Source organism: Cryptotermes secundus, unplaced genomic scaffold, assembly GCF_002891405.2.
Source record: "Cryptotermes secundus unplaced genomic scaffold, Csec_1.0 scaffold26, whole genome shotgun sequence".
Taxonomy (NCBI): Eukaryota; Metazoa; Arthropoda; class Insecta; order Blattodea; family Kalotermitidae; genus Cryptotermes; species Cryptotermes secundus.
Window position 1 is genome coordinate 5,670,698 of NW_019743656.1, and position 18,933 is coordinate 5,689,630.

Consider the following 18,933-nt stretch of genomic DNA (forward strand, 5'->3'; position numbering starts at 1 on the left):
TGTCTCGCACATGCTCTGCATAGGGTAGCAGAAGAGGTGCGAGAGAGCTACTTTGATGTAGATAAATTAATAGCAAATGGGAAGAAAATTTTTGTTAAGGCTCCACTTCGATTGCAGAAGTTTAAAGAAGAGGCTCCATCACTACCCCTTCCCCCTAAGCCTATTGTAACACGATGGGGGACTTGGCTCGATGCTGCAGATTATTATTGCACACACTACAGTGTGATTGAAAATATCTTCATGAAGTTTGACAGAGATGATTCATCTTCATTTCGAACTGTACAAAATTTGTTTTCATCGACCACGTCAAGAAATCTAGTGTACATAAAATCAAATTTCAGTGTGATATCAAAATCCATCATTAGACTTGAAGCTGTGGGCAGGCAACTGTGCAATTCATTACAAATTGTTAAGAAAGTTGAAAGTGAACTACATCAAGCACAGGGCGAATTTGCTGTGAAAATTAGTGCAAAATTACAAAATGTGCTCCAACGAAATCCTGGATATTCAGCACCGTGTACAATTTCTGACATTCTTTGTGGCAAAGAAGTTGAATTTGACAACAGTGAATTAGAACTTGACGCAAGTGATTTGACTTGTTTTAAGTATGCCCCTGTGACATCTTGCGACGTAGAAAGGAGTTTCTCCAAATACAAGGCCATTGTTAGTGACAATCGGAGGTCCTTCAAGTTCGAGAATTTGAAAATGCATGTTGTCATTCAGTGCAACTCTACTGAAAAGGAAGATTAAGGTACCGTACAAATTATTTACCTGCAACTATTAGCACACTTTACTTTACTTTTCACGCTAAAATAAACAATACTTTCGTTCATGTTTTCTCTTTACAGGGTCAGCATTGTGTTGTGATGGATGCTTCACGGCTTAAAGACATTTATTCAGAAAAAATAACTTTGTACACTTTTCAATAGAACGCCATTCAGCTTTTCTCTTTATGGGGTCAGCAATGTGGTGTGATCGATGCTTCAGAGCTTAAAGATATTTATTCAGGACAAAATAACTTTGTAAACTTCTTAATAAATTGCCATTTTTAGAAATTTTTGTTAAATATTTACTTATTTTTTGTGGGCCATTCTGCCATATTTTAGGTCATATTTTGCCATTTTTAGGGCATAAATGCATGCATATTTTCAAAGTTTTTAGGTCATAGAAATCCGAGCCCTAGGTATCGCCTTCAAAGTGGTCCCCTTGCTGACCCCTACACAGCTCCATGCGAATTTAGTGGAAGTAATGCCGCAGGTCCTCTTCTCATAGCTTCTTCATTACCTCTGTTGCCTTTGCCTTCACTGCATCTGCAGACTCAAAACAGGTTCTTTGTAATGAAGACTTGATCTTTGGGGTGGGGGAGTCACATGGGGCTAGGTCAGGTGAGTAGGGTGGACATTCCAACATGGGGATCTTGTGCTTTGCCAGAAATGTCTTGACAGACAGTGTGCTGTGTGCCAGTGCGTTGTCATTGTGAAGAATCCATGAGCCCTTCTTTCACATTTCAGGTATTTTTCTTCTCACCCGTTCATGAAGGACTCTTAGAACCTCCTTATAGTAGACCTGGTTAATGGTCTGACCTTCAGGCACCCAGTCAGTGTGAACAATGCATCAGATATTGAAAAAACCGATTATCCATTACTTTGAAATTTGACTTGGTCTTCCATGCTTTTTTTTTCTTGGTGACCTGGGACTCTTCCAGTGTATGGATTGGCACTTAGTTTCAGGGTCATACTGAAAAAACCATGATTCATCACAAGTTATTGCATTTCCTAAAAGGTTTGGATCATTTTCAATGTTTTGAAGGATGTCAGCACAAATGTTCATTCGAGTTTCTTTTTGCTCAAGAGTGAGGATTCTCGGCACCATCTTTGAGCACACTCTTTTCAAGTTAAAATGTTCATGTACAATCTGTTGAACACTTTCTTTATCAATGTTAGCTAATTCAGTAACTGCTTGAATGCTCAAGCAATGATTTTTTCAAACAATTTCACTGCTAGCATATGTTTTTGATGTGCAAGGCTGACCAGGACGTGGATCATCTTCGATCTCTCCCTTTCCTTCTTTAAATCTTTTAATCACTCGAAAACTTGAGTATGAGATACACATTCATCAGCATAAACTTCCATAAACAAACTGTATGTTTCTGTAGTGGATTTTCCAAGTGTTGCGAGGAATTTCGCATTGACATGTTGCTCTACTTTACACTTAACATAATTCCGACAGAGCTCATATACATGGTCCGCTTCAAACAGAGGCTGTTACCACACTGTTGGCCTTATGGCCTTGGAAGTCATAAGGTTGATGGAGAGGAGAGGACAGGCTAATATTCTACCCCACTTGCTGTTGCCAAGGCCACAGGGAGTCAGCAAAAAAAATCAGTCTGGTTATTTTATGGTCGCTCCAAGTACATATTATTGTGTCATCCGAGTAACTTGAAAACTTTACTTCCATGTCATCTGCAGAGTTAATGTTGCCAAGCATTATCAGTGAACATAAAACCAAATTGTGATATTAGAAGTTTTTTTTAGGTATTTCATTTTATAAACACAATCAAAAGTCCAAACTTTTGGACCTGTTGTTTGGGGGCAGATTCTGATATTAGGCTGTGGCTGTTGTTTTTACAAATACGTTTCTAAGATTGGTAGTGCTTATAAGACAGTAATTTTCAGAGTTGCTTAGGTCAACCACTGTACATAAGTACGATGAATACTGTCTGTGTAGAATACTCTGTAGTTATCTAATTACAGTTTCCTTCCTGAAACAACACAGAGAGGATACAGTGTGATATAATGCAGTGACATGTTAATTGTGCAAGTGGATTTCAGTTTTTCACCATATGGAACATAGTGGCAATAAACAATTTGCATTTACAGTCTTTTGCTCATAGACATAGTCTGATCATATAGAAGTTTTAAGAACTGTTCTATGCATTGGAATATTAACAGGTACTGTATTGTAATGGTGGGAGAAGTCACAAAAATGGTCTAATAGTTGAGTTACAAGTGTGAGTTCTTTCAGAAGAAATTAAGTATTTTGTGTGATTATCACTTGTAAGGCCTTAGTACAGTGTTTGATGGATTTGATGTTTTTGTAGTGGTGGCTATGAAGAGTACTCTCTTCTGGGATACGACATCATGTAGTCTGGTAGAAGCATACTGACATTTCAGAGAAACATCCTGCCTCCATCTTCATTGTTGAAGAAAAGCTGAAAAGACAGCAAGTCTGTCCTGATCAGCTTTCTCTCATCATATTCTTTTCTTTCTTCATTGTTATATAATTATGTTCAGTATTCTTATTGCAGGAGTATGACAATAAAGATTGAATTTACTATCATTAGAAGTGCCAGGTCTGCTTTTGGGGTAAATGCAGTTGCGCAGAAAACCCCACAGTATTTCCTCAGACCACAGATAAATAGCAAGGAAACATGTTCTGTCCTTTAAACATCATTATATATCACTCAGTACCATCCATTAACAAAAATGTTCTACCAAATAATTAATATCAAGTTCATATTTTTGGCTGTGGCTTTTTTAATGCAAGTACACTGAACTGATCTAATCAGCTTGTGGTGTTCAAAGAATCAAAGAACAGTTGAGAAATCACCTTGGAAAGTTGGCCATTTCCGTTAGTCAGCGACATGTCATAGTGACATACATTCTACTAGAGGGAACACACACATAAAAGGGACACAAACATGGCCACCACAAGTGGAAAATAGCATGGTAATGGAGAAAGAGCTTTGTTCTCAAACAAACGTATTTTAGTGTGAACAGTAATAATGCAATATCAATGAAATATACAGGGTGATTCAGAAAGATGGACACAATTTCAATTGGCTATATTTCCTGAATTATATGTTGCATTTGAATTGTGTAAATTACACTTGATTATACATACATGGAAGTTTATAGATGTTCAATGTGCCCCCCCCTCCTCCGGCTGCACGGATAACATCTAGACGGTAGCTGAATTCATCCTACACTCGATGACAAATATCTTGCGTCACTGAGTTCACCGCAGCTGTGATACAGTTTCTTAGGTCATTCAGATTTGTGGGAAGAGGTGGTACACGCCACACAGTTGTTTGCGATAGTCCAAGTTCTCTACTAGCACTACGGGTTGACTTCATTGGGCTGCGCTCAAAGTTCACTCGAATGCACTCCACGTTCTCCTCCGATACACGCGATCGGCCCGGGACGCAGTGATGGAGGGCACTAGCGGTAGTACTAGAAACTTTGTAACATCCTCTTTCAAATGTACTTTACAGAATTCAAATGCAACATACAGTTCAGGAAATATAGTCAATTGAAATTGTGTCCATCTTTCTGAATCACTCTGTATTGTCTTAAGACCTAGTGCAGTGCACCGGTTTCAAAAAGTGAACAGTTGCATGAAGATGGCCCAAGTATGGCCAAAATATATAGCAGTTGATTGTGATTTTAATGTTATTTTAAATTAAGGAAAGATTGTGAACATTTTTAAGTTGCCTTAAAGATGGAAGTGAATGAGTGAGTAATAGCTTGATGCAGTTTTATAGAACCAGCAAAATTCTGTCAGTTTACACATGGCTGACTCTGTCCATCTTGGCCACCTGTCTGTGTTCTACCCTGTCCACCTTCTTGCATTTCATGCAGTGGTAAAGGTATAGTTGTCCCTGTTAAGCACTATGCCATGAAGATATATGGCATTGTGAAGGTGTAGCTCCACTCTTCTTGACTTCTGCATTAGGTGGAGGCGTATGGTCAGTTTCACGCCCAGGCCGCTTTTCTCCTGGGGAAAGAACTTCGGTTCCCATCAGATAGCAGGCTGGGTGAGCCACAGAGCTGGTCTGGATGCTGTGAACAAGAGAAAAAGTTCCTTTCCCCTGCTGGGAATTGAACCCTGGCCATCCAGCCTGTGCCATATTGACTGAGCCATCCCAGCTCCTTAAAGTGAATGCCAAATACAGCACATGGTGTTCCCAAGCGGTCACCCATCTAAGTGCTAACCATGCCCAATGTTGCATAACTTCAGGGATTGGACAAGAACTGGTGTTTTCAACATGGTATGGCTGTTGGCTCAGTGAATCATACTTTAATATTAATATGTTGGCTACACAGAAAGAAAGCTGAGCCTTTAGTACCAGTCTTTAAAAGTGAAATGTGTTCACCCATCTGTCCCTTGTATGTACCTGCTGAACATTTTCTGTGTTTTTTTTTTTTTGCTATCGATAGCTGAGAAACTGATAAATGGTACATTCTTTTGATATTCAGTTTACCACAGGCTAACTATATTTTTCACTTTTGACTGACTGCTAAAATTCAGAAGTAAAAACATCACTCTCACATCCACTTATGAGTTGTTGATTTGATTTTCAGTATGTGGTCAGCCTGATAGTCACAGGATTAGAAATAAATGAAGAGCTTCAAGAAGCCTGACATGGTGGCAGTAGTAACATAAAATAGTTAAGATTGTAGTCACCATAGATGCAAAAATGGGAAATTTTAGGCTAATTTTTGTAATTTGGCCACCTGCTTAACTTGGTTACATGTGAATGTAATCACAGGTGGTCGCCATAGACAGGTTTCACTTCATACTAGTTATACTAGACATGTCATGAGATTATGTTTTGAATTAATATGCCATAATATATACCATGTATACTGTGCTAATATGCTTATGTGCATTGATTTGTGATAATATTTTCATAATGTATTTGTTCATTACTTTTATAATGCTTTAACTTTTTCATGTTCACAGAGCTTGGATGAAGTATACATAGAAGTGGAGACATGTGAAGAGTTGCGTTCAATGTCCACGCAGCTAGGTCTGTCATCATATAGTGGTAATGCAAAGTACAGTTTTATCAACAAGGTGATTGATGGCATGACAGTTTCAGTCAATACTGTACAGGTTACTTTCAAGAGTCCAGCATTCATAGCTTCAGTTCAGGTGCTTAACTCTATTCATAATTAACATTTATTACGAGGGTCGATCAATAAGTACCTGTGTTAGGAATAAAGACACAAGTTTTTCACTTTTTTTTTTTATTTTTCAACGTAATCTCCTTTCAGGTCGATACACTTTTCCCAACGTTTCTGCCATTTCTTTAACCCCTCCAAAAAATACGATTTGTCAAACTCTTCAAAATACGCTTCTGTCTCGGCGATAACCTCCTCGTTTGAGCTGAATTTTTTTCCCCCGAGCCATGTTTTCATGTTGGGGAACAGAAAAAAGTCACAGGGAGCCAGGTCAGGCGAGTACGGTGGGTGTGGCAGCAATTCATAGTGCAGTTCATGCAATTTGGCTACGACAATTCCAGATGAATGTGCTGGTGCGTTATCGTGGTGAAACAGCACCTTTTTCTTAGCCAAATGGGGCCGTGTCTCCTTCAATTTCTTATCGAATCGGTCCAATAATTCACTGTAGTACTGCCCCGTGATCGTTCTTCCTTTCTGCAAAAAGTCCATGAGGATTATTCCCTTCGAATCCCAAAAAATCGTGGCCATGACCTTTCCGGCCGATGGGACCGTCTTTGCCTTCTTCGGAGCAGATTCACCCGGAAAAATCCATTGTTTTGACTGTCGCTTGGTCTCTGGCGTATAATAATGTATCCAGGTTTCATCAACGGTGACGACTCGACGCAAAAACTCCTGCGAATTTCGCTTAAAGAGGTCCAAACACTGCTTCGACATTGACAGCCGTATCCGCTTGTTGTCCACCGTGAGCAACCGCGGCACCCATCGGGCTGACACCTTTCTCATACTTAAGTTATCATGTAAAATATTGAGTGCCGTTCCGTACGACACACCTATGGCCTCTGCTACTTCGCGCACTTTAGTTCGGCGATCAGCGAGAATCATGTCATGGACCTTTTCAACGATTTCCTCGGTAACGACGTCTGCCGGGCGGCCCGGCCGCTCCTCGTCAAAAACAGATGTACGACCACGTTTAAATTCGTTGAACCAATATCTCACGGTTGTCATAGATGGTGAAGGGTCCCCATAGACGGCATCCAACTTCGCTTTTATTTCTTCGCATGTTTTTCCATCCAAAAATAAAAAGCGAATTACGGATCGATATTGCACTTTCTCCATTGTATCAAGAAAGACAAAACACGTCTGATGCAACTGGCTGCCAAATAAAAACTAACCTATGAATCAGTCTGAAATTTAGTATGGGGTCGTTTGACAGATGGCAGTACACGACGGTAAAGCCAACTTCCCTCAGCAACGCCACCTGTCTTCAAACACGGGTACTTATTGATCGACCCTCGTACACATAGTCTAAGTCAACTTCAGAAAGGTTCTCATAATTGAAGACTAATGTGCTTTTGAATGTGATGCTGTCTAGTCTGGTAGTAGTTTAGTGACTTTTGGCGGAGTGTACGGATTCCTTCTTCATGGTTAAAGAAGTTAGGCAAGCAGCAACCAGAGTGAACCACATGTGGAAAATGTGGTTTAGGTATATCCATATGTAAGAGATTTTAGAGGAAACTTAGAGAAGCAAGGGGAGGAGGAGTAAAGAAATGGGGCCCAAAAAATAGGTTCAACCCAGGCCTGTATGTGAGCCCACAGTTTCTATGTGCCATTCCCTCTGATTGGTGCTTGCTTGTTGATTGCTTGGCTCACTTTGTGACCCAAAAGATGGAGGCAGTATGTTTGTCCAAATCACCAGTAAACATCCACTAGACTATATGTTCTCACATCCAATAAGACAGTACTTCAGAGTCACTGCTGTGAGAACCTCAAATCTAACACTTCTTCTCTCTCTTCTGAATATATGCTGTTTTTCTGATTGTTTTGCTAGAGAAACTTCAAGTGCGGCTTATAGCCACATCCTATGCATTTTTCATTGCCATTTTTATACTATTAGGAACTTCTTGCCATATTTTTTATTTACAAGAGAACTACCATTTAACCCTTACACTGCTGCGATCGACAAACCCCATATTGCGACTTTAAAATTTCAAATCTCAGGTTTCTTTGCACCAATCTCATTCAAACTTGGCGGGTGCATAGAGTCATCTGTTGGGGACATAATGAAGCATCATTCATTTCAATGGCTGCATTCTTCTGCCCTCTATCTTAAGAAATGTAAATGGTTGCATCTGCACAGTGAGGCAGGTGCTCCGTGGCCATGTGGCGCGGGTATTTCACAGGGCTAGTAAAAATGGCTTTGTATAGTGTGTGGTGCTTTCTGTAATAGTTTTAAATAAAGTTGTGGACTTTGGTCAACATGTGACATAGTGATAAGACTAGGATAGTGAATTATGTACGCTTTTGGCCATCTTGGACAACCCTAATTTAAATGGACTTTTCCCCTGTGAAAAATACTGAATAATTCAACATTTTTGCAACTTTTGATGCCTGTTCCCTGTCTGAGATAAGATTAGTTACATTTTATCACAAATTTTCATACTTTGCACTTAAATTATTTATAAATGATTTATTAAAAAACAATTCAGCACAGAGGGTACTCAGAGTTACTTAACATACTAGCAGTGAAAGGGTTAATGTCCTTAGTTTATCCCCCCCCCCCTAGGTTTTCATACATTTAGCATTGAATTTCAGTGATCAGTAGCCAATATCTCAATGTTAAATTTAAGGTTTTCCACAGTTTACTGTTCAAATTCACTGCTTCCTAAAGAAACTTTAAATTAATTTGGCCACTGTATTTGTTTAGCTTAGTTTTCTGAGAGAATAATTCCTCCAACCTACCCATTCATCCACCAATTCAGCTTTCCATCCATTTTACACCCACAGGGTTCAAAAGACCAAAATTGTTTTTTCACTGAGATACATTAGTTGGACATTGAAATTCTGTGCTGTGAAGATGAGTCTAGAGAGTGGTTGTATCCTAACACATTGTGACTAGTAATTCCTAATAGTTGTGTCAGTAACTGAACAATTTACATATCATAAACAGCGTAATTTCTTTTTCATCCAGTGCTGGAAATGGGAGTAGGCAATGTTTGCCTGGTTCCAGAACACTATCTAACAAAGCTATTTACAGTGCCACAAGATGTAACTGTCATTCCCAGCAACAACAGTGCATGTAGGAATGAATTCCCAAATCTGCATAATAATAATTTATTTTATAACATGTGTTTGTCATTCGCTGGGCTCTTCATCTGATTAGGAGCATCTGTCTAGTACAGAAGAGCCATTTGCATCCCTGCTTCTATCCTGCCTTATATTAATATCTGTTATTACCTTAGGCAGAGGTATGATGAAGAGGCATTGCCAGGCAGTAAAAATACCTTTACATATTCCTAGATGCAACGTATTATGGTAGAATCCAAGTCACCGTCCTGGCAACGCTGTGATTTGCGGATGACAAGACTGAAGGAACCAGACCGTGGACAGTTGCTGATATTCAAGGAACTTGAATGGCAGACAGTGAGGATAGAAGCCAGGTCCACAAAGGACAAAGAACTTACTCCACTTCGGTTGCTTACCAATCAAGCTCGATGCAGGATTACCATTAAAAAGAGAATAGCAGGTGCTGCCATTTTCTTCAATAAATGTACTTAGTAGTTAACTGGGAAAAGGTCCATTGTACAGAGCCAGTGAAGAAATTTAATGTATTTCAGAAGGTTATATTATGAAAACTGAGATTAATGGCCGTGGGAATCTGTTGTGCTGACCACGCAACACCCTCTATCCACAAAAATTGGCACTAAATATGCTGACAAGCGACGATTGCTCAGTCGGTATAGTTTTCTTGTGGACTAAAGGCCACGGAGGAAAGCAAATATTATGAAAATAATATAAACTTTTTTGAAACTGCTCACACATAAATGGTTGTGTGATGTTCATAAAAGTTGAAACTCAGGGTGTTGTTATGGGAGTTACAGAAAACCTTCAGCTGCTGTCACAGAATGTTTTATGACATGACTGACTGGTGGCATCCTGGATGTATGCAATCCATAAGTTGATTTTGAGCAGCTCACAAGGATGCTATCCATTCCCCTCAACTTTTGTTCAGGCTTTACTCCTTTTGAAAGGAGGTGCCAAACCTTATTGAAGAAACTATGAGAAGTGCTTGCTAAATATTTTGAGTAATTTTTCAATTAGTATGACCCCTAGGTTATGTAAAATATCAGTAGAGCATGGAAAAGTTTTGTGGCTGATTTTTAATTGCTAATTTTGTGATTTATAATTTTAATGAATGTTTTTGAAATTACTGATCTCTGTTTTATTGATATGCTTGGGCATCACCGCTCTGGTCATTGCAGGGTAGATATTTATATTGATATATTGTCGGGGTTGGGAAGAATACATATTTTATAGTGCAGCATGCAGGTAGATAAGTGATGATCCATGAGTTCTCTGAGTGGTTTGTATGTGGACAGCCATTTGTTCTGTTACTAGAAAGTGTATTTAGATATTGTGGAACACCTCTTCCAACAGCTGTTATAAAATAGTACATACAAGTACAGTGCTTGTTTATAGAAAATTTTAAAATTTGGAGGGATTGTCATTAGTATCTCTGCTAGATTGCATTTTCCTTTCTGCATGACCACTGAAATGGTACTTGATATTTATTAACATGCTGTACTGATAAGGCAGTAGCTTTTATGGTGATATGTAGCTTCATTGAAATAAGAACACTCAGTTCATGTTGATTTTTAAAACTGTTTTTGCAGATTGTTTTGTCATGGGTTCACGCCTCGTATTGATCTTGGATGATCTTTTATGGGTATTGACAGACTCACAGTTAAAGGCTGCTCTTCATTTTCTTGATTCCTTGACTGGTCTGGTGCAGAAAGCAACAGAATTAACGAGGATAAAGAAAGCAGCTAGAAAATTAGAGGTAATTTTAATAATTGTTGGTTAAGTTGATTGTGTAGTGTACTCCTTGTTAAGAATTTGATTTTCATGAAACTGTCGCAAGATTGCCATCTGACAGAGACCTGAAAGACAAATCATCAGACTCCAGTATTTACAGTTTAGGTATCAGTGATGAGAGAAAAGCCCTGAGTTGCTTCAGTAATTGTAGCAGTTCGTTGTTGACAAGTTTTCAATCTGAGATACCAACATGATTTGTGCCAGAGATGATTTCAATGGATTGCTAGAGTCTCCTCGCTGTCAGAAGTAAGTTGGTTTTATATGCTTTGAGTTGAGATTCGCAATCCTCTGAGGCACACTGCATTCAGTGTAGTAGCAGCAATATGCATTTTACAAAATGCTTTCCCTCTCAGCTTGGAATATGATCATAATATGGATGAGACTAGTTGTCTTTTTTTACAAGTATCATAACACTGTTGAATGAAGGAATTAGATGAAATTTAGAAGAGTTTCTTTTCTCAAATGCTAGAAAAGGTGTCTAGTCCATATTTATATCGTAGTTTATTTTATGATGCTGTCAGTAATTCACACTATATGTCATGATGGCTGAAAAATAGAGTTGTTAAACAAGAAGAGGCACCTGTTGCTAGGCAAGAGAATGGTAAATATATTTCCATGACAACAAATAAACATGCAACAATAGGGGGGCTCTTGGAAGCAGTGTTTTCTCTTCAGTTCATGCAAAGGCTGTATATAGTGAGGACACAGCAGCAGCCCAGCCAGTGACTCCCAGAGTCTTGACAGTAAAACATGATCATGAGTCCTGCGGGGCTTGGAATCAAGAATGACTGTGCTGGTGAGGGCCAGCAGCAGTTTACCAGCCAGCTAGCTGGCCAGCCCAGCCAGTCATTGAGTTACATTGTTAACAGCGCTACATAGCAACGACTAGTGAACAAACAAAAAACTTTATGCATGCTCTAGTTGTGACTTATAGAGTGTAAGTTAGTGATACTGTTGTAGTTATTTGTATGTAAGCATTTAGTAAATCCAATTATCAGTCCAAACCCCATGTCTAGTCCTCAACATGTGGCAGTACTGTTGAATAATAATGAATGATGAATTGGGAATGGTTTGGAGGGAAGCAGAAATGGCCTAATTTAAGATATTATCGCAGTATTGGCCTGGAGGGACTGAGGCCCCCCCTCCAAATAACGCTGAGTCACGATAGTCTGTATTCTAGCCAAGATTTGAATTGTTCTCCTCCAGAATATAAATCAAAAATATTACCGCTTGAGCCAATTTGATCCATTTGAAGAGTCTAAGTTAAGAGGCTACTAAAATGTCCATATATTTTAATATGTTAAGTGGACTACAGCGTGTGATTTTAGCACATATTCATGCAGTGTAGCAGCTTTAAGACACCTGAAGATGGCAATCTAGGGCCGAAAAATGTTATGTTAAAATTGTAAGTGGAAGAAAAAAGGAACAATTTGTTTCATTATTGACAGACTGTGTTATACATAGATGTTTTAATGTGGCTTGCAACAGGATGCTTAAATACAGAATTAAGAAGCTACTATTTATGCTGTATTTTGTATTGCTTTTCATTTTTCCACGTTAATACATTTAGAATGTGTAGGGATAGCACAGTCCGCATAGCCACTGGCTATGGGCTGGATGACCGAGGGGTTGAAGTTTGAGCCCCGGTAGGGTCAAGAATTTTCTCTTCTCAACATCATCCAGACTGGCTCTGGGGTCCACCCAACCGCCTACCCAGTGGTTACCGGGGGCTTTTTCCCTGGGGGTAAAGTGGCAGGGGTGTGAAGCTGACCACTCACCTCCAGCTAATGCCAACGTCAAGAAAATGTGGATCCATACATCCACTCCCCCCTACACCTTCATGGTGTAGTGTTTAATTTGTTAGCTAAGGATGGAGGTTTATCCAGAAAAACGTCCTATATGCATCTGTGAAGTCATGTGATAACTGGAAAATGATTCTGGTTGTTCGCAGGTGTTACCTGAGTACCAGGCTCAGATCTCTCAACAAGCCCGTTCCAAAGAACTAAAAAGCGCTATATCACGGATATTCAGCCGGTATGATGTTGTGGAGACTTCATATCATTTTCTGTCACAGCGTATAGACCTTCACCTATGTGATGACCCTGGAGGTGAGGAACAGATCGTTTAATACTTATTTCTTCTGACAGGATTAGATATACATTTTCTGTTTTTCTTCTCACCCAATATGTTTGAAATAGTTCAGCTTGCATAATTATGAGGTAGCATGTGTCATTTCTCTTTCGGAAAAGTTTACAAGTAAACAATCCTGTCATCATTTTTGCCATGTCTTTTTCAGTTGTTATTGAGGAGAGGAAGAATGTTTTGATGATTGAACATTTTGGTTTTAAAGTATAATGATGATCTGTATGTCATCTCCGGCATTGTTATATTCAAGAAGCGCTTGAACATTAAAACATATTTTGTGATGTGGAATTAGCTTTCAGTTGTGTTTTGTGCTCTGCAGTTCTGTTATGATGCAAAAATTACACTTTTTTTTTTGCGGGTTGTATTAAGGCTATTTTCAGTCGCCAGACTATGTAGTGTTTAATGGTAGGATGATTGATGAAGAATTGGAAAGGATTTGGAAGGAAGTGACCTTGGCCTAATTGAAGAACTGTCCTGGTATTTGCCTGGAGGGACTAAGGAAAACCATAAGAAAACTAAGTTATGATAGTCAGTGTCCTGGCAAAATTCAAACCAAACATCTGAATTCAAGTCTAGGGTGTTACCTGTAGACAGCCTGTTCAATAATGTGAAACATTAATTTATGGATAATGACAATTGTCCTGTGGGAAAGGTTGATTCTTGCACCATTATCTGTCTGTTGTCTGGTATTATATCTTGATCCATGTTAGCAATTATTGCAGCCTTGGGCCTTCCACTTACATATTATGTGACTCCACTCTTTCACATCAGTGGGAACCTCAATTCCTGCATTGGGGTGGGGCTGTGCTGTAGCTCAGGTGGTTAGTCAGTGACTTAGTACTGTGGTGGCCTGTGTTCAGTCACAGGTGAGGTCATGTGGGATTTGTGGTGGACAGAGTGGCACTGGAGATGGTTTTTTCCAGGTACTTTGGTTTTTCTGGGGGCATGTGGTAGTGTATTTGGTTGAGGCACTATGCTACAAGCTGGAAAGTCGCGGGTTCAAGTCCCGATGAGGTCATTGGATTTTTTTTCAATTGACCTAATCCTTCCAGCTACATTATGGCTCTGGTGTTGACTCAGCCTCTAACAGAAATGAGTACCAGGAATATTCTTGGAATGTTCTTGGGGGTAAAGGGCAGCCGGCATGTAGGTCTGACAACCTTGCTGCCATCTATGAGCCTTAACATCTCACAACCCTGTGAGCCTCCACTGCCTGTTACGGGAATACCTTTACTTTTTACTTTTACTTTGGTTTTCCCTACTACTTCTCATTCCACCAACTGCTCCATATTTGTTAATCGTATCATTGATGCTATATAGGCTGCATTTTGGCAGCATCAAGGGCTACTGTACTTGCTTACGTGCATTGGGGTGGTGGTTCATGTCTTCCCAATATTTCATTGTTTATACTGCAAGAATAGCAGCAGTTTTCATTGAAGTTCAAACTTCTACGTTCTATCTGGACTGTATATCTGCTACCCCCATTGCATCAGACAGCTTTGCCACCGCAGTTGCCATCACAGATTTGTGATGTATCATATTTTGTGGGGACCGACTGTTGTCACCATAATGTCAAAGTTTTTGTCAAAGAGAGGTCTGTATGACATCTAAGTTAAAAATTTAACTCTGAGTGAGTAGGAAGTATATTCTTAGTACTGTTGACTGTAATTTTTCAGATGGGAGATCAGTTCATCCAGACCTAAAAGGTGGAGGTGCACTTCAAATTAGCTTGCAGCATTTTCAGGTATTTCACTACTTGTAGTTTTAATGAATGCTAATGAGCCTGAAACATGAGTCAGTAGAATGCATTTCTTTGTGTCTTCACACTGTTGCAAGTGTTCCTTCAAATGCACATGCATACATGTGTACATCACTATTCTCAACATTAAAATATCTTCATGTAAAATTTTCCTCAGTTTTGTATTCAACCCCGCTGCTATAAAAGGAAACCTTAAGTAGAGGTTTCACTGTGAATAGGACTAAATGTGTTACAGAAATATGTCTTTTTACTCCAAATGATGGATTCTGTTTTTTCATGTGAATGATATTGTACGTCCTGCTGAATATTGTGTACGTGAAATGTTTGTTAGTCTTACAGTATGCACCTCTGACTGTCAGTGTATGATTGATTTCAAGTGATAAAGAAAATTATGCTGTAATAAAATATTAAGTGATAATAATTTTTTACTCACTGTTGATTTCAGGTGGATTACTACCCCTATCACCTGGCTATTGGAGATAGAAAACACTGGCCCAAATATCGGGAAGGAGCATCACCACATGCACAGTGGTTAGATCAGGCACTAGCTGCATTTCGTAACAGTTTTCTTGATGTAATTGACCAAGGTCGGGTGCAGCATACGCCTCTGGTCCGTACTCAGGCTCCTGCTCATGTTGCTCAGCAAGGACCTAGCAAGACTGCCACGGCCGGTGACAATGCTCAGCAGCAGCCACTGCAGCAGCAAGCTCAGGTTCCATCAAAATTATTATACCATAATTTGAGAAGAGCTTCTCTTATGAAATTTTAAGCCTGATGTGAAGTGAAGCAAACAGAGCATTCTATCTTCTGGGGTATAATGCCAGGTAGTCCGTTCAAAGGCAGCTGACATTTTGGAGGAGCACATTGCCTCCCTGAAGAAGGAGGTGAGGTGTTCCTCCATAATGTTGGCTGACTTTCAGCGGACTACACAGCATTATAGCCCAGAAGATAGTACTCTTCATAACCACCTCTGTGAGAACCTCAAATCCTACATAAGGCAAACACGATTTTATTCATAATCTGTGGGAGAAGTTATTTCAGCACCGAAGCAGTGTAAAGTGTGGGAGAGTAGTGACTTTATGACTCTTATGAACATCATTTCTAGATTGCATAATACTTCAGTCACATTAAATGAATGATGTGCACATAAGAGCACTATCCAGTAGAATGTAATTCCATGTAGTCTGAAAGTAACACCATGTATTCCAGTAGAAGCCAATGACATTTCAGAGGAATGTGATGCCTCCATCTTCAGGGTTGAAGAGTGAGCAAAACAAGTAGCAAGCTTGTTAAATAGGCTTTCTCTTCAACTCTGAGAATGGAGGCATATGTTCCTTTCAAACTTCAGTGAACTTCTATTGGACTGTACTGCATTATATCCCAGAAGGTAGTGTTCTTCGTAGTTACCATTGTGAGAATCTTAACCCTTCACTGCTGGCAGGTATTTAAATTCCTACTCAGCTCCTGTGCCATAGGATATTTAATTATTTAAATCGGAGAATGCATCATTTCACTTAAAGTGTAATAAATTGGGAAAAACTGGAGTTTTGTTTTTCTAATTTTCACACTATGTTCAGAAAGGTATATAGAATAAGTTTATTGATGCACACTGCTTTAACCTTTATGAGCCGAAGGACACCGTATGGAGACTTAAAGTAAAGCCGAGGTGGCCGAAAGACACCGTATGGGTATGCACAGTCCACGCATGCGCACAGTGTTTTAAAATATAATTTTAAGATAGAAATTCTTATTCTACTTACATTGTTTTTGGACACCAGCTTTATAAGTAGACTGTCTTCCCTCCTGCATCATCTAACTGAATGTTGCATGTCACTGAATGCAGAGTCCGACGTCGCAACTCATTCACTTTGTCCGTAATTAACTCTGTTTTCCACGCGAAGCGCACTCATGCAATGTCAGTCTCGTATTAGCAGGCAGTAGGTCAGTGATGGTGAGTGGTCTCCTATATTCGTAACGCTTATAAAACATCGCAATTTCAACTATGCACCATGGCCCCTTTTCGCATTGAAAAAGCCGAAATTGAGAGGCCACTTGTAAATCACACCATTCGGAATGCTGTACATAAGACTGAAAGCACGTAGAAGAAAGGGGCCATGTGAGGGCCTTTCTACATTATTTTTGGACAGCAGCTTTATAAGTAGATTATCTTCCCTCCTGCATCATCTAACTGAATTTTTCATGTAACTGAATGCAGAGTCTGACGTCGCAATTCATGCACTTTGTCCGTATGTAACTCTTGTTTTCCACGTGAAGCATACACAGGCAACATCATTCTCATATTAGCAGGTAGTCAGCCAGTGTTGCCGATTTGCCTTCTCTAATCATAATGCTTATAAAACATCACAATTTCAACTATCCCCCATGGCCCCATTTCGCATGGAAGAAGCCGAAGTTAATAGGCAGCTGATAAATGTCACCGATTTAGAATGTGATACATAAGACTGAAAGTAAGTAGAAGAAGGGGCCATGTGCAGGCCTTTCTAAGAAGCATAACAGTACTTCTTGTGTGGCAGAAACGTGTATACACAGACAGTCTCTGAGGAGGTGACCTCACTCCTGTATACAGAAAGGTTGGAGTGCTATAAAAGCATAAACATTTCCTCCCCTTTTGAAGATAAGCCAGTACCATTAAGAATGATGTCAGCAGCAGGCATTTATACCGCAGAAACGTTTTGTGCAGAAACTGACTGCAGTTTCGTGGACAGACGCTCAAAATTGTGAACATTTTTTTTTTTTGGAATCGGTGTAACAATTTTTACAGATTCTAAAATCTGTAAATTACAGTATCTGATTCTATGTTCTTTCTAGATAAAAGCAGCGTTTATTTCGTTCGTTTATCACAAAAATTGTAGAAATCACAGCATTTTGAGTAACATGATTACAATTTTTATTACTCTACAATGGCAGGCATTTCAATTAACTCCATCCCACTGCCACTACCGGAATTTAAATGGCCCATCCCATAAAGGTTAAAATTATTTTTTGTCACAGTAAGCCTGTAAGAATTATGAATAATTGTATCATATTACCTTAGAAGTTTAGCTGGGTCGGTTAAACATGAAAACATTCCACACAGGGTCATGCATCACACCAGTACACAATTTTTGAGACACAACATGCCCATCTGTGGTTTTGATTTCTTCACAGTTGGTGGAATCTTGCTTATGAAATTTCTTTGTTTTAGATGGGGCACTGTTTTGTCTGACGAATTTCAACCTGGCACTTTATTTTCTAAAGCATTAGCATATTTCACAGAGAGTCCCTCAATTAACTGAATTCTGATTGACAGTTCATCTGTTCTTTTCTTTGTGTTATTCCTACATATTATCATTGCATTCAGAAATTTTATTTTTGGCCTTTACAGTTTTGCATATTCTCCCAGTGGATGTTTGTGCTATTCTTGATTCTGTCATTTACCACAGAATCGAGAAAAGCACAAACATCCATTTTCACTGTCTAATTCCAAATCTGAAAAAAAAACTGTGTTCTGATTTGGTTTGAAGTATATATATTCTCCACTGGTCATGACACAACACAGCTGGCCACTTCATTCCTTGTGGCTGGCCTTGGCTAACCAGACCGCATATTGCGTATTTATAGAACATAGGGGAATTACAGTAGTTATCATTCATATAGTGAACTATTTATCATTTGCTACAGTAGCAGTCATAACACACTTCTTAGAGTGAACATCACATCTCAAAGTTGTAGATTCTCTCTGTGTCTTCTCGTCATTACAAATACCAATGTTAAAGCAGAAGTGATCAGAATATGCCTCAAGAGAATCAACTTTTCATTCCATCAGCTAGTGGACGGCACACAGTATCGATCTAACATATTTAATTCATAAGAATTCCATTAGGCAAAGATAGGTTTGTATGGTAACAAGCACACCAAGTGTTGAAATAGAAAACTTTTTCAAAGAATTCAAATGTATTACAACTCCCGCAGGAAGCTCAAAGTGGGACAATGAATATACGAAATGATTGCCTGAAATGTTCTCTTTAATTTTATACCAAAAGAATTACTTTACATGAAAAACAACGGTTCAAAATACGAGCTGAAACTTAGAGATGCAATATGTGTGTGGGGTACGGAGCCTGGTGGCATGTGGCAGAAGCTGCTGGCATGCTAGTTATGGAGCCTGGCACTAAAGGGTTAACTCATGTA

General features: G+C 39.2%; 1 protein-coding gene and 1 pseudogene across 3 annotated transcripts in view; one reads left to right on the top strand and one right to left on the bottom strand.

Annotated features, from left to right (window-relative positions):
* LOC111874137 (UHRF1-binding protein 1-like) overlaps positions 1-18,933 on the top strand; it is a gene marked incomplete at its 3' end in the record, with an annotated part of 63,330 nt that overhangs the window by 9,829 nt on the left and 34,568 nt on the right. For all 3 annotated transcript variants that reach the window (XM_033755371.1, XM_033755373.1, XM_033755374.1), the window contains 6 exon segments: positions 5,746-5,937; positions 9,264-9,489; positions 10,637-10,803; positions 12,790-12,946; positions 14,660-14,727; positions 15,188-15,454. In XM_033755371.1, coding sequence (XP_033611262.1) covers positions 5,746-5,937; positions 9,264-9,489; positions 10,637-10,803; positions 12,790-12,946; positions 14,660-14,727; positions 15,188-15,454 — 1,077 coding nt within the window.
* On the bottom strand, positions 4,946-5,064 carry LOC111874223 (annotated as a pseudogene).